The sequence below is a fragment of the Micropterus salmoides genome, unplaced genomic scaffold (genome assembly GCF_014851395.1).
Source record: "Micropterus salmoides isolate LMB-PRFRI ecotype aquatic unplaced genomic scaffold, ASM1485139v1 Ms_hic_scaffold_645, whole genome shotgun sequence".
NCBI lineage: Eukaryota > Metazoa > Chordata > Actinopteri > Centrarchiformes > Centrarchidae > Micropterus > Micropterus salmoides.
The window spans coordinates 10,449-27,594 of NW_024044399.1; the positions used below are offsets into that span (position 1 = coordinate 10,449).

The following is a 17,146-nucleotide window of genomic DNA, read 5'->3' on the forward strand; positions in this document are numbered from 1 at the left end:
AGAAGCTGCACCAAGGTCATATGTAAACAAGTTGGGAGTGAGAATGTGTTGGGTGGGGTAGATGTGTGTCAAATAAACTCAGGACTGTCACTCAGAAGACCGAGGTTTGAGTCCCGTGTGAAAGAAAGTCAAAGTGGATAAGTTATAAGGTCAATAAAATTTTTCACTTTGACTTTGTTCCTAAACCTAACCAAATGGTTTTTCTGCCTAAACCAAATGGTAACACCTAACCAAACTACCAGTTTCACAACGTTTTCCACATTGAAAAAATGTCACTTGACTTAGGTAACCTATATAACATCCGGTACACCTGTGGCTGGACTGGTACTTCCCAACGCTCGTACTGGTCGATTTGGGGAACAGTTATATGTGCAGTTGTACTTTCCAATGGACATGTACAAACAGTAAAAGGATGGAGTCCAGGATGACAAGTGAAATGTTCAGTTCCAAAGCTTAACTACTATTTGATGGTTGTTTTTTTTCCTCTCCTCTGACCTAAAAAGACACAGCGTTTGACGATGACGTCTATGAGGATGTGGTATCTCTTGCTCCTCGCTGCCTTCCTGCCCATTGTTCCCACAGTTGCTGAAGTGGTGAAGTCGGTGTCCGACTGTGCGGAGTTTCTCCTTGAAGCAAAGCCACCTCAGATCCCAGGAATCTTGGAGGGCGGCCACATCCTGAACCAGAACCGATACAAACCCATTTGCCAGACTTTTATGAAAAAGAGAACATTTGTGACGCTTTACGACCTCATGAACAAGATTCCAGTGTTTTCTGCTTTAAAGTACAGAGGAATGGAAGAGGGAGGAGACCTCAAAACGACTGGAAGATTGAGCCACAGGTGTGTTTTTCTAAAATTAAAAAAAGATAATAAGAAAGTATTATTCTACAGTTGCTACAAGTATTAGCTTACAAAAATAATAATACAAGCACTTATACAAACAACAATAGTCATCATGATCATTATTATGCTTCATAACCCTAAATATCATCATTGTAGTAGCACTAGTAGGTTTCACAACTCCTTTCACTATCCTTTCACAAAGGTGATGCACGTAGGATGCTGGTCTACTGGGTGCTCGTTCACTCTGTGTTGGACCCATTTATATAAGACAACTGCCACAGGTTAATTCTGGGTTTCAGAAGTCCGATACACTTCACTGCTAAACTACAGAGTTACATTACATTGCATGATTAGCAATTTAAAGATGATGAGGCGGTTATTCATTCCTTTTTTATTATTGTCAACAAATGCATTGAAAAGACAAAAATACAACGTTTTAGTCCATCTCTTAATCCTTTCTGAAACCTCCCAACCATGTTTGTGGCCATCTGCCCCAGTGGATTCCATTTAAGACCTATTTGATATTCACATTTATTGTGTTTATTTTAGTATTTACTTTAATTTAATTTTACTTCCTATGCATTTGTTGAATCACTCTCTCTAATAATCACAGTGTAGTGTTTGACCCATGCTTTAACCCGGGTCAAGATGAGAGACAGTTGTCATTGACCTCATGATGTAACCAAACAAAGAAAGAAAGTCATTCTCTGCAGCTTTTTATAAATGGACATTTTTACTGTACAATTAATTTGCTTTACTTCGCTGCCTGCATCAGTAATTTAGCCTTTAACTCTTCCAGCTTGAGAACGAAGATGACAAGAACAAGAACATGTGGGATGTAGACAAAAACAAGACCTACACCAACCAGGCTGGGAACAGTGATTACAGAAACAATGTAAGGTTTGACAGAGGCCATTTAATTCCAAGCTCTTACGGATTCAACAAAACGGACAAAAGATCCACCTTCACCCTGACCAACATCGTTCCACAAGCAAAAACATTCAACCAAGGAAGCTGGAACAGAATGGAGCAGTGCATCAAATGTGTTATGGACAAATACTGCATCAACAACAACAATGCTACTGAAGGCTTTGTGGTAACTGGAGCGCTACCCAACATCACAAACTTCCTCAGAAACAGGATTAATATTCCCACCATGCTCTGGTCAGCCTTCTGCTGCTACAGCTCCAAAACAAAGACTTGGATAGCAAGCGCGCACTGGGGTGACAATGTTCCTGATGAATCTGACAACAAATATCTGCAGACTAAGACTCTGGATGAACTCCATCAGAAACTGAGGACAGCAGACTCTGAATTTAAGCCGTTTCCTGGAACACAGTGCCCTCTCCAAACACCGTTACTAAGTTTTACCCTGAACTTGAAAACTGCAAATGTCCACCCTCCACTTTAACCCCTTCAAATAGCATCTTACTGCAACTGTTTACCTGCAGTGTGACCAGTGCCTCTAACTTCAAACACCAAGCTCTAGTGATGGCACAGCTTGGAAAGGATTCCTTAACCCACTGAAGGTTTTGGGGTCCCTGAGAGTCGAGGAAGTACCATTTAAAGTTCTTCAATAAGACAGACAAACTTCTGTTTCACATAGTCAATCAGAGGAACACCTGTGTTCTCCAGGTAGGCAGAGAGGACAGAAAACATTGCCAGTTCTCCTGAACCCAGCTGAGACTGCTACAGACCCAGGCATGCAGTGAATCCTTGAATTGCATCCTCCAGCTCCAATATGCTGTTCTTTGTCCTTCCTTCCCACATAAAACCCACTGAGACCTCTCCTCTCCATGCCCTCGTGGCTTTGGTGAAGCCAACATTAATAAACTCATCCTTGTACTTTTGTTTGGACATCATAGGATCAACACTGACAGACTGCGGCCATAAAAATTCTGTGTGAATGTGCACAGCAGAGAGAGCATAGCCAAAGATCAGGTTAGGAAGAAGAGAGAGAGAAAACCTCAAGCAGTGGAGCCAAAAAGAAAACTCATCCACGTATTTACATATCATAACATTGTTTTGCATTTTAAACAATGAAAACAGGTCTCCAACCCAAGTTGGGTTCCGACCCTAAGTTTGGAAAACATGGTAAGTCATATATCAATTTAATTTCTAAATCCAGCAACAAAAAGGCTGTAAAAACATTAAACTCTTTTAATATCTTGACTAACCATGCCAATGTTTTATTTATGTGTACCTTCTTATATACTTGTATATTGTTCTGTGTACTTCTTTATGTCCCATATACATTTTATTTCTCTTTTTGCAATAAAGATTTAAGGAGGAAAAAAACATTTCCTATTATTCCGACACCTTATGAATGCATCAATATTCACCGCTCAACCTTCCCTTTCCAAGCAGTAGAAGCTAAGGTAACCAACATGTTCTGTTGGCTCTTGTGCTAAATAATACGTGTGGTCCTCCACTTGTCCAAATTTCTCTTAATGTTTTACTTATAAACCAGTCAACCTCTACCACTACTACTACCACTTCTTCTTCTTCTTCTTACTTACTTACGTACTTACTCACCGTAGTGACGAAATGCGCTCTGCAGAGACAGTAGAAACATGGTGGCGCAACATGGCGACTTCGAGGACCTGCAGTGTACAGTATGTGGATAGAAATTACTTATTCTAAGGTAATGAAAACATAACGGTTCATTATGTGACAACATAATTATATGTTTTTGATTGCATTTCTTTCAATAGATCCTCCTAAATATTACACCTTTAAAACACTTCTATAAACAAACTGTGCCCACTTTGCGCAAAAAATATTATTTTCCTGTCAAAACAGGAATCAGGTGCTACAGCCATGCTTTCTAGGAATATTCACAATGTTTTTACATACATCATTTTTTCTATATTTATTTCTAATTTTAGAAAGAAAAAGCAAAACTTTGATCATCATGAATATCACGACTCCAAAGATTAATTTGAACATAATTGAAGTAAACTGATACCAAAAGGGGAATAATAAACAGGGCAGTGGCTACATGTGTTCCAGATATTTTATTATTTATTTCTGTAGACCAAGAAGGAGATGCCATATTTTGTTAAATTCCTTCAGTTTCTTTCTCAGTGAAAACTGTACTCTGTCCAGTTGAGAGAGTTTGATGATTTATTCCAGCTACAGTGATGGGACCTCGGTCAAGTCCCTGAACATTTCTTTCTTTTCTACAATATGTAAATAATTCTGGTAACTTTTCTAAAAGTTTTAAAAGCTATTTCTGGTCTATTTATAAAGCATTGAGTTTTAATGTTTTTCCTGCATTAGATTAACTGAATCAGCCAGATAGTCATTCTGTGGTGAAACCACACTGTAATTCATACATGCAAATTAAAATATTTCTGATTTTAACATGTAAATGAAGCAGTCTGGTGTAGTCTGAATACAACTATTCAGATCTGTTTTTCAAATCTGTTTCTCATTGTTATCATGTCTGGTTTCATGACATGATGGCTGCAACATGAAATGAACTGTGAATGTTGGTTCTGCTTTCTGACAGCTGTGCTGCTGCAGAGAAAAACAACACTTGTAACCACAGACATGCTATTGAAATGGTCTGTCCATACTTGTGACATACGCTAATGGAGAAGTCCTCGTCTTCAGTTGAGGCTGAGCTTCCTGTTGGACCGAGACAGAGATCTCTCACTTCTGAATTTCCTGTGTAAATGTCACCAGTTGTTGATTTTTTTAAACCATTCTTAAGCACCAGGCTAACTGGAAATCAGCTTATTAGACATTATTTGTATCTGATCACTTGTAAGTTTGACGTAGAAGAATTGAGCTTTGACCAATGTCTGAATTTTATTTCATGTTTTTACCATATTTAGAAGATAACTTGAGTTCTTCCTGATAAGAGAGGGACAAAAAGTTTCTCTCACTCTGGGGATCTTGTTGCTGTTCTGATCACGGTTGATTAGACTTTTTTTTAATTTCTTGATAGACATTTTTTAAGAGAAACAGAGAGGGAAGCTTTTGTTACCAGTTAGCATTCCTAGCAGCTACTGGCTTTATGCATAGAGGATTTTGATAAATCACATTAGATTTCCATCCATCCATCCATCCATCCATTGTCAACCGCTTATCCTGCATACAGGGTCATAGGGGGCTGGAACCAATCCCAGCTGACATCGGGCGAAAGGCGGGGTACACCCTGGACAGATCGCCAGTCCATCGCAGGGCCACACATAGACAAACAACTCACACTCACATCCACACCTAAGGACAAGACTCTTCTCACAGCCTCTCATCTAAAGGTATGGGTCCTCTTCTGGATAGGTGAAAATTTAATAATAATTTAATAATAAATGATCAAATTAGTGTTTGCATGCTAAATGCTAAAATTGAACCCTCTCAGTTCCGATATCTGATGGATGATTGAGCAGTTATAAGTCAACTATATAATCTGTTGCTGATATGATTTAATTATATTTAGTTGGTGAAAGATATTATTGATTGGTATTTGATCTGTACAGGAGTCCTAAGAAGCCATAAATCCATACATTTTATTTACTCTGTTATCCCATTATAATGAGTTTTTAATTTGTTTTCTCAAGATCTCAAGTTATTCATGTTATTATCACTAAAAATTTGATAATTTTCCCCAAGATAATAACATAATTAAATCAAGATTTCGAGAAAACAAAAAGATACAGGGGTCTCACACGGGTCGGAAAGTGTTAGGCTCCAGGCCAATTTTGTTCAGGATGATTTAAGACTCAAAGTGCACCATGCTTTACACCAATACAACAGATTTAATACACTGAATATTCAATAGCCATTTGGCTAAGTAAAAGTAAAATTTGCACCCTGTACATATGTGTTGTATTAGTGTTATATAAATCAAGATGTGTCGCATTCAGCATTGAAATAAAATTTAACGATAAGGATGTGCACTTAGGACAGAGTTTAGTCTAAGCTTGTTTCTGGTGTTCTCAACATTGGGCAAGTAGGTAGTAATTACAAAAAATAGTATATAGTTGCAGTATCTGAGGCTGTATTTACAGGATCGTAGGTTTTTCCAACATCGCCACCTAGTGACTTGGCGGGGGTCATGCGCAGCAACACAAAGGACCATTGGTCTAATGGCCAATGTGCACAGCTGTAGGGTAAACTGTTTCACATGCATACAATCACTGACTTACAGTCACAGGAAAAAGTATGTGAACCCTTTGGAATTAGCGGGATTTCTGCATAAATTGGTCATAAAATGTGATCTGATCTTCATCTAAATCACAATAACAGACAAACACTGTTGTGTGGACAGATGAAACCAAAGGTGAGTTGTTTGGAAAGAACACACAACACCATGTGTGGAGGAAAACAGGCACAGCACACCACCATCAAAACCTCATCTCAACTGTGAAGTATGGTGGAGGGGGAATCATGGTTTGGGGCTGATTCACTGCCTCAGGGCAAGAAATTTTGCAGGAGAATGTAAGGCCATCTGTCCACAAATTAAAGATCAACATAAGCAACCGGACAACAAACGAAAGCACACAAATAAATCAACAACAGAAGAAAATATGGATTCTGGTGTGGCCCATTCAGAGTCAGACCTCAACCCGATGTAGGTGCTGTGGTATGACCTCAAGAGAGTCAATTCACATCAGACATCCCAAGAATATTGCTGAACTAAAACAGTTTTGTAAAGAATAATGGTCCAACATTCCTCCTGACCGTTGTTCAAGTCTGACCTGCAACTAAAGGAAACATTAGGTTGAGGTTATAGCTGCCAAAGGAAGGTCAACCAGTTCAATCCTAGTCCTAAGATGCGGTCCTGAAAATGCAGCCCGGTAGCCCAGGGGAGATGTTTGCTAACACTAACTCTCTTCACTTTCCAGCAATTGGGAAACAACTGACAGACTTTTCTTGTTCTTGAGAAGCTGTAGCATTTATTAACCGACACACTATAGCCTACATTTACTGCCAGACTGAAAACTTGATACTAATCTTTTCTGTCGCTCACTGTCATTTGCTTACCCACACACTCACTACACACACATTACACACGAACCTATTCCTGAAAAAGATCTAACTTATTCTACTCTTACAACAACACCTTTCACTAGAAGCGTAGAGAAAAAGGAAGCTAGCCAAGGGTTAGTGTTACTGTGCTCATTAATTACCGTGTAGCGGCACTTAGTCACTCAGCAGACAAAAGCAGGCATCTTATTTTCCAGCTGATGACAGTTTGGCCACCTGAAATGACAACAAACATTTTCTTGTACTGCATTGTAGATATTACAGGTTTGTGTGAATTTCCTCAAAATCCAATCAGGGCAAAATAAAACAGTGTTTTTGTAAAGATTAAAAGTTAATAAATAAATAAAATATTAGTTATCATAAGTTTGTGTGACTGTAGTGTGTTACTTTGGTTGTGTTTAGGCTTCAGTTTTGGTATGAATTACCATAAATAAGCTCTAATAAAATAAACAAAACATTTTAATCTCACCATAATTTCTAAACCCTGGTTTCAACTCTATGGGCCAGATTTACTAAAGTTTTGTGTGAGTAAAAATGTGTGCAAACTTGATATCATCAGCAAATTAACATGTAAGCTGATCAACAGTATCTGTATTTAATGTGCAACAGCATCTGTATTTAATACCTTTGAAAGAAGGTGCAAACCGCCGAGTGTTGCGCAGAGATGGCTGGAAAGAAAACGTAGAGAAATTAACAATATTAGCTAATATTATTCCAGTGTTTCCCATACGTTCATTTATTTGTGGCGGCCCGCCACAATATCAACGCTGATCGCCACATGTTGATTTTCGATTATTTTTTTTACTAAACCTATTTAAAATCGTATTTGATTACAGAGCGCCGTAGCGCATTCGCGCAGCACTTCCTCTCGCTCGTCCCTCTCTCGCCCACTCTCCCTCATGGAACACTGCTGCACAAATCTGTCCAACACAACGCCGTCAACCCAGCTTAAAAAAAGGTTATTAGCAAGCATGCAAGGAGCCTAGCTAATAAGGAGAGCTAAGTTAATAATAGAAAACACCAGGGTTTTCGAGGCTAGCATGCTGTAGGCTATATAGGTAGTAGTCAATATCGATGCATGCACCCCCCCCCCCACACACACACACACACACACACACTGTATTCTATATCCAATATCTAGAAATACAATTATTTTATTTTATTTATTCGATTAACTATATGAATTGAATTGTTTATTTGTATTTTCCTTTAGCTTTGGCAATACTGTTGTATTATCATTCATGCCAATAAAGCAAACTTCGTTTCGACGTGACTTCTTTTCTCTGTAAGATGGAAGACTTTAGAAAAGTTTTGTGGTGCTGCAGAGAGCCCCAGCTGCTGCAGTGCATGGAGCATGGATAAAATTCATGTAGCCAGAGGGAACGATCACCAACTGTTCACAGTGGGCAGGTCGTAATGGCGACACAACACATTGTACGTATCGGAGAGGGAATGGGGCGTTGGGGTGGACAGGGCCAGGGAAAGGTTATTGTGGAGCGACCGGGCACGGTGCGGATGGTCGGTGATTGTTCCCTCTGGCTGGATAAAGCACAATCTACTGGTATTTCCTTGCATCTGGGTCATTCCAGCTACTGCAGCTGTTTCTGCTGCGGTTTCCAAAAACAGTTTTTCCAACACATTCTCACGTCAATGTGTCATAACTGACGCTTTCAGACAGCGTGACAAAGCGCAAGGATTTTACGCTGATGGTACCCTTCAGCGTACGTATGAAACGCCCCTGTTTGCTAAAGGTACCCTTTAGCGTCAAATAACTATGTTTTGTCACTTTTTCTGAAAGGGTTGGTATTGGATGCCCTGAGATGAGAACGGGCTGTTTTTTCAGGTGTGCTGTCCCAAGTACTTAGTGCAATCTTAGGCACAGTGGGCAGTTACATACGATTTCCAGATATATCGGGATGCACTGAATGAAACAAACGCAGTGGCTGCTTTCCTTCCTGACTCTCCATGGCGGAAACCATTAAAACACACAAAACCCGCATTTAAAAACAGATACCTCCATTGTGTTTGCTCCTGTTTCACTACGTAACTGAAGAAACAAACTGTAATGTTTGATGTTTTTTTTCTCTCTCCTCTGACCTAAAGACACACAGTGTTTGACGATGACGTCCATGAAGATGTGGTATCTCTTGTTCCTCGCTGCCTTCCTGCCCATTGTTCCCACAGTGGCTGAAGTGGTGAAGTCGGTGTCCGACTGTGCGGAGTTTCTCCTTGAAGCAAAGCCACCTCGGGTCCCAGGCATCTTGGAGGACGGGAACATTCTGAACCAGACCTGATACAAATTCATATGTCAGACTTATTATAATAAGAGAAAGTTATGTAGTCCCAAACACCTCACTGCTAAACCATAGAATTACATTTCATAATACTTAATTTAAATTAAGGGATAAGGCAGCTCATATTCTATATTTATATCAACATTACTACAAATACTTTCTGACTTCTCTTCTCCATCTGTGGTTCCTAAATCTTTAGAAACAGCTCACATAAATATATTTTCATTCTTAAAAAAGGCCCAACTGTAGTTCTTAAGCAAACGTTCAATCAGGAGGAAATAGTGCATTTGTTGGGGACTATTTTTAGCGGTGGATTCATTAAAATGATTTGGGGCAGCAGGACGGTGTATGTGAGTCAGAATGACCTACAGTGTGTGTGAATGGAAGGTTTGATAAGGGCCAGTTAATCGAAAGCTTGTATGGGTTCAATGTATCTGACAAAAATTCTTGCCACAAGCAAAATTTCATCGGGGAAGCTGGAAAACAATGATGAAGAGCATCAAATATCAAATAGACCAATATTGCACAGACAAAAATGGTGTTACTGAAGCCTATGTGGTAACTGGAGCAATACCCAACAACAGCAACAACAAACTAAATAACTGGGTTAAAATTCCCTCTAAGCTGTATAGCATACTGCTGCTACAGCCCCAGAGCAAAGAAATGGATCACAATGGCATACTGGGCCAACAATGTTCCAGAAACCAAATATGTGCTCACTTACACTCAAACAGAGAGCAGAACTCAAACGACAACTGGGGATAGATGTGTTTCCTGAAACAAAATGTCCTGTTTCTTAGTTTTTCACAAACAGTCACAACTGTCCAACCACTTCTTGCCAACATCTGCCTCTTTCAAACCCACTTCTGGTCCATTATCTACTCTCGCCACATCTACAGCTGCCTCTCTCTTTACCACACCTGTGGGTTTCTACCTGTATGAGGAAAATATACAACTCTTTGTTTGAATTAGGACATTTCAACAAAGCCTTCAGTCTGTGATAATTCAATTATGTTTAAGAGTGAATTAAACTTGAAAAAATTGATCAGCAGCTAACCTGTACGTATATATATAAAAACAAATTGACCAATACAGATATAGCATTGCCTTAAATATGAAAATGATTCAATGCAGAATTACCAACCTGAGAATTGTTCTGTCACAAATGTTTGAATCATCAGACTGAGATGTTTTTGTTTTGTTTTGTTTACATTTTATTGTAGGCTACTTTACTTTTTGTTTAATTTCATTTGTTATGATGATGGGAAACAGGAAGTGTCATTTGCATGGCTTCAGATAGTAAATGTACATGATTTGTATGATGTGGGTGAAGTGGTGATTTTATCTTTATAGTGAATTAAACTGAGCTTTTAGCAACATGTCATTAAACTTATTGTATGAAGAGGAGAAATATTATCTTATAATATTCCTTTTAAACATGTGTCTGTTAGTCTTCAGATAATTACCATACACAGCGTGCCACGCTGTGGAGTGTAAATCAGTGTAATATCCAACTGGCTAGAGTGCGTCTATCCTTCATTGATAAATATAGTGTGTTTTGTCAGAGCTCTTGATTTACTGAGGTTCCAGGGCACCATCTAGTGTCCTTTTTGTACTTTTCCAATGTGAAGCAGTAAAGTAAGTGATGAATGGAGCAGAGAATGAAAAGCTCATAAATCAGCACACTACACTACTACAAATAAAACTGCTTTGGCTGTGGTAGTTTGGTTTTTTTGCTTGGGAACAATGCCTTTTATTTCAAACAGACAGCAGAAAATAATGTCAGATGACTGATAACTGTGTTCTGACCTTTATTAGGCAATATAGAAAAACATTGTCAAATTTAGTCTAAACCAAAATTGGTGTTGGACAATGTGCCCTGGGAAGCTGGACAGGATGCTGAGTAATGCTTCGGCTTGTAACACCCAGTTTAAACAGTTGTTCATGAGGTTCAGAGGATTTAAGAGTGAAACAGTAAAAACATTTGAGTGGGTGACCATGGCTATAGACATTTTTAACCCTACTCTAACATTTTTATTCGCCAAACAACAAATCGATTAATCGTGAAAATGATAGGTATGATCAATAATGACAATAATAGTTAGTTGCAGCCCTACTAGCTATTTAGCACTGAACACACAGTACAGCTGAAGCTGAAGGGAATGTTTTGAAGGTATTTAAGATCAGTGTGTTAGCATTGTCATTGTGAGCAGGTTAGCATTTAGTTTAAAGCCCTGCTGTGTCTAAGTACAAAGTACAAAGCTGACTCTTATTCTCGTTTCTTTATAGATACAGGCCTCTACTAAATGGCAGTTCAACTGGCTTTTATCCATCAGTTCATAATATTGTGTCTGTTGTTTGTGTTTTTGAGTTTCCTATCTTCTGTCAGTTTGAACTGAAGTGATGAAGTTTTTCTCTGGATGCATTACGTAAATCAAGACTAATGTATTAGAGAAAGTTAGCACATCCTCTTCTCCATTGTTATAAACTGCTGATTGTAGAATATAATTCACACTTCCTCTAAAGCTTTTTTGATATTTAAGGAACTCTGTCTGGTTCTCGCTGCTACAAATACAAAGACACCATTTGACTCATTTCTGTACACGAGCTGGTAAGTTTTCTTTTACTTTTTTATACATAATTCTTATTTATTTCAGGCTTTTTTCGCCTGTCGCATTCAACATTGATGATTTAGAGAGTACTCATTTGCAGAAGCACAACTGTAAAGTTTGTGCTTCTTAATTATTTGATTATTGATTAAATCTTATGAGTGTAACACTTTTTTACACAAAGAAAAATGTATTCTTGTAGTAGATGACTTCTTGTTAAATAAGAATATAGAATATATATATATATATAAGAATACGCTGTGATCTCGGTCTGACTGCCTCATTTCCGTAAATAATGTTTTTTAGAAAGAGAAAACTAAACTTAAATTTTACTCAAATTGTTGGCTTTCTTGACTTTTTCCAAAATCAAATATATCATGAATCTACTTTAAATATATCCAAATTAATACCTAAAGTGAAACTAATATATAAGTATAATATATGAAAGTTGCCACACTTGTTAGATAGTTCACTTGTTTATTACTATATACAAAAATAGATATGATAGGCTATATATTCTGACCAGATACATATTTCTAGTACACTCTAAGAAATTTAAGTTATTTTCTGTACATTGTCCTTTAAAATTCAAGATGAACTGATTCTGGCTGTATTATGCGTTTAAATGTGTACCTACTGGGAAATGATTTAAACAGTGTTGTTACTTGTATTGATTTGGTGTTTAACTATCATGTCATCTCTGTGTGTGATGACTGCAAACGGCTTCTAGCGAAGTTCCGCCCCCATAGTTACTGTTGTTATGCCTGATAAACAATGCTCTCCTGCAGCACATTCACAGTTTACAGTGAAATCAGTTTAAAGGTTTTACAAGACATTACACATTTATTATTGCAAACTTAACCAGACGATGCATTTTTTTCTCGCTAACTTGACTGCATAGCCCTACACATCGAAAAACAAAGCTAAAGGGGTACCCAGGGCTTTAAGAAGCTGCACCAAGAGGTCATATGTAAACAAGCTGGGAGTGAGAATGTGTTGGGTGGGGTAGATGTGTGTCAAATAAACTCAGGACTGTCACTCAGAAGACCGAGGTTTGAGTCCCGTGTGAAATAAAGTCAAAGTGGATAAGTTATAAGGTCAATAAAATTTTTCACTTTGACTTTGTTCCTAAACCTAACCAAATGGTTTTTCTGCCTAAACCAAATGGTAAAACCTAACCAAACTACCAGTTTCACAACGTTTTCCACGTTGAAAAAACGTCACTTGACTTAGGTAACCTATATAACATCCGGTACACCTGTGGCTGGACTGGTACTTCCCAACGCTCGTACTGGTCGATTTGGGGAACAGTTATATGTGCAGTTGTACTTTCCAATGGACATGTACAAATAGTAAAAGGATGGAGTCCAGGATGACAAGTGAAATGTTCAGTTCCAAAGCTTAACTACTATTTGATGGTTGTTTTTTTTCCTCTCCTCTGACCTAAAAAGACACAGCGTTTGACGATGACGTCTATGAGGATGTGGTATCTCTTGCTCCTCGCTGCCTTCCTGCCCATTGTTCCCACAGTTGCTGAAGTGGTGAAGTCGGTGTCCGACTGTGCGGAGTTTCTCCTTGAAGCAAAGCCACCTCAGATCCCAGGAATCTTGGAGGGCGGCCACATCCTGAACCAGAACCGATACAAACCCATTTGCCAGACTTTTATGAAAAAGAGAACATTTGTGACGCTTTACGACCTCATGAACAAGATTCCAGTGTTTTCTGCTTTAAAGTACAGAGGGAATGGAAGAGGGAGGAGACCTCAAAACGACTGGAAGATTGAGCCACAGGTGTGTTTTTCTAAAATTAAAAAAAAGATAATAAGAAAGTATTATTCTACAGTTGCTACAAGTATTAGCTTACAAAAATAATAATACAAGCACTTATACAAACAACAATAGTCATCATGATCATTATTATGCTTCATAACCCTAAATATCATCATGAGAGACAGTTGTCATTGACCTCATGATGTAACCAAACAAAGAAAGAAAGTCATTCTCTGCAGCTTTTTATAAATGGACATTTTTACTGTACAATTAATTTGCTTTACTTCGCTGCCTGCATCAGTAATTTAGCCTTTAACTCTTCCAGCTTGAGAACGAAGATGACAAGAACAAGAACATGTGGGATGTAGACAAAAACAAGACCTACACCAACCAGGCTGGGAACAGTGATTACAGAAACAATGTAAGGTTTGACAGAGGCCATTTAATTCCAAGCTCTTACGGATTCAACAAAACGGACAAAAGATCCACCTTCACCCTGACCAACATCGTTCCACAAGCAAAAACATTCAACCAAGGAAGCTGGAACAGAATGGAGCAGTGCATCAAATGTGTTATGGACAAATACTGCATCAACAACAACAATGCTACTGAAGGCTTTGTGGTAACTGGAGCGCTACCCAACATCACAAACTTCCTCAGAAACAGGATTAATATTCCCACCATGCTCTGGTCAGCCTTCTGCTGCTACAGCTCCAAAACAAAGACTTGGATAGCAAGCGCGCACTGGGGTGACAATGTTCCTGATGAATCTGACAACAAATATCTGCAGACTAAGACTCTGGATGAACTCCATCAGAAACTGAGGACAGCAGACTCTGAATTTAAGCCGTTTCCTGGAACACAGTGCCCTCTCCAAACAACCGTTACTAAGTTTTACCCTGAACTTGAAAACTGCAAATGTCCACCCTCCACTTTAACCCCTTCTGCCCCTCACACCTCAACGTCTTCCCCTTTCACCTCCTCAGCTGTCCCACTCACAAATGCATCCGTTCCTGTACCTACAACATCTGGCCCTTCCACATCCACATCTGGTCCTCCTACTGTAACAACTGGCCATCCGTACACCGCATCTTGTGCAACATCTACATCTAGCCCATCTGCATCTACACCTGGCACTAAAACCATCCCACCTGGCCAACAAACATCTATCACATCATCCCCTTTCACCATAAAATCTGCCCTTCTGCCATTTACACCTGGCTCACACATCATAACATCTGGCCCTCCGACATCTGTCTCACACATCATAACATCTGACCCTGAAACATCTGGTTCACACATCATAACATCTGGCCCTCCCGCATCTACATCTGGTGTTGTCATCCCAATGTCGGGTCCTGCAGCATCTACATCCAGCCCAGCAACGTCATTACATACTATAATCTTCTACATCTGGCCTTTTTGTTACAACATCTGGCCCTCCCATATTTTAATTTAAACACGTCTCACATCACATACAACATATAATCCTGCCACATGGCCCACTTACCACAATATCTGGCCCTCCTTTATCTTAAAAAACCACATCTCTCAGTAAAGGTGTTTCTTTGGGTTTCTACTTTGACGAAAAATGTAGACACTCTGTGGTTACAACTTTCGAAATTGATCAGCAGCTAACATACTGTGTGTGTGTGTGTGTGTGTGTGTGTGTGTGTGTGTGTATGTATTAGAGCCTGACCAATAAATTGATATGCTGATATTATTGGCCAATATGAGCAAATTACAGATATATCAGTATCGGGTTTATTACAGGCAAAAAATGACAATTAGAAATAAGCAGAAGACAGCTCATACACCCATGAGAGTTTTCGTTGCATAGCTTGTCCACCAGAGGGCACTCTGCAGCTCCCTTTTTGGAACATCAGATGTACTTTTGTTCACAGTACTTTTTAAAAATTAAGAAAGTAATCCTGAAGAGGATTCATAACTACGCATAACATATGTTAGAGATAATCTTTGTATGTGTTTCTGAAAAGAAGGAGAAAAAGAATAATAAAAGAATAATAAAAGAATAATAAAAATCTGATTTTAAAATACTCAAATCTCACTAGAAGTCTTAAAAATCCCATATCAAGCTCAAATACATATATACACATTATATATATATATATACACACATACATACATACATACACACACACACACAAAAACTTTCTATATATATATATAACAAATTAATAAAGATAACTTACTGCTTTAAAAATCAATACAGATTTAACAACCTATTTTAATGTTTTTAAGCTTCAGGATGAGTTGTTTTAGTGTTTGTTTTTTTACTGTACAACACTTTTTGTAATCATTTGTGCAGTTTCATTTGTTACGATGATAGGACACTGGATAAGACAAAGTGTCCTTTGTATGCATCTCACAGGAAGAAATTTACTGTTTTCAGACTTTCTCGGCCTTGTCTGACCAACACAAGAGAATCAGACTTTTTGCTTTTCTAAACATGCTTCTGTTGGATAGTTCCATTGCTAAATGCATAAACTGTATTAAACATTGTTAATCTGTTTAATATCCCACGGGCTAGAATCCATATATGCTTCATTGATCTACTTTGAATAAACAGTAGATTTCAAGTCATGTCCCACAGTCCCTGAAGGGCTTATTTACATCGGTGTCAGAGCATCATCTAGTGACCAGTATTAAATGTCATAAATGGTAAGTCACACCATGGGATCTCACAAACTGTAATCAGTTAATTATGATCAATGAGCCTGATCACTGTTCTGAAATAAAGCTCTGTCTGTCTGATCATGATCCATGATATCTGCCCTCCACATGGACAGTCTATTTGAGCGTTAAAATAAGTAAAATGTGGCAGCTGTTGTTCTAGGCTACACAGGTCGATTGTTTCAGTCCCTATTTTGGTTGATAAAGTGTTTGAAAGCCATGAGAATCAGAATCAGAAATTCTAACAGCAAATATTTTGGGCCTCTGCCGAGTGTCCAGGTACCAGGGTCATCACTTCCACAATCCTCCACTGGTTTCACACCATAACTGCACACAAGAAGAAGGAGCACATGCACATTTTATGTTATGATGATTCTGATTATTATAAAATGTTGTTAAACTGTGTAAATTAAACATTTTTCACTGTTCTTTGTGTGCTCATAAATGTTCCCATTCTAGTAAATCATCATTTAATCATCAATTATTTAGTAACCACTTATTAACGAATCATGAATTATCAGTAGCTTCTGATTCGTTCCTCACATGTTCCTTAGCATCTACTCGCAATTTTGTGTTGCCTATTCTGTGTGTGTTATCAAAGATCACTTCAAGTTTCAGGTAAAAAGAGGGTTTTCATTTTTACATTTCACAGAGGAAATCCTATTTCTTCTAACCGTTTAGTAAATCTTTTTTTTTTCAACTTCAAAATGAATACTTAAAGTATGAGATTATTTTAGTTTTGCATTTCACTACACCTAATCTGTTTTTACAAAACTGCTTTGATTTACACATGTTGCAACTCCCAGTCCTTTTTGCATATTGTGATTCAAATTTATGTTTAAATATATAAATTTAAATGTATGTACTCACTCACTGTGTGTTTTCTTGGCTGACTACAATAAAAAGACTGCAGCTGGCACAACCATAGTTTAGTTATTT

At 38.3% G+C, this 17,146-nt stretch overlaps 2 protein-coding genes across 2 annotated transcripts; both read left to right on the forward strand.

The window, feature by feature from the left end:
• The first annotated feature begins 797 nt into the window (after window positions 1–797).
• LOC119890985 (nuclease-like) lies at window positions 798–3,124 on the forward strand. The gene is made up of 2 exons (XM_038702351.1): window positions 798–841; window positions 1,644–3,124. Exon 2 carries the CDS (start codon window positions 1,674–1,676, stop codon window positions 2,253–2,255), a length of 582 nt encoding a protein of 193 aa, XP_038558279.1. The 5' UTR covers window positions 798–841; window positions 1,644–1,673; the 3' UTR covers window positions 2,256–3,124.
• Window positions 3,125–11,661: 8,537 nt separating this feature from the next.
• Window positions 11,662–16,635, forward strand: LOC119890986 (flocculation protein FLO11-like). The gene is made up of 3 exons (XM_038702352.1): window positions 11,662–11,746; window positions 13,196–13,534; window positions 13,839–16,635. The coding sequence occupies exons 2-3, from the start codon at window positions 13,211–13,213 to the stop codon at window positions 14,970–14,972; spliced, it is 1,458 nt and encodes a 485-aa protein (XP_038558280.1). The 5' UTR covers window positions 11,662–11,746; window positions 13,196–13,210; the 3' UTR covers window positions 14,973–16,635.
• The last annotated feature ends 511 nt before the right edge of the window (window positions 16,636–17,146 follow it).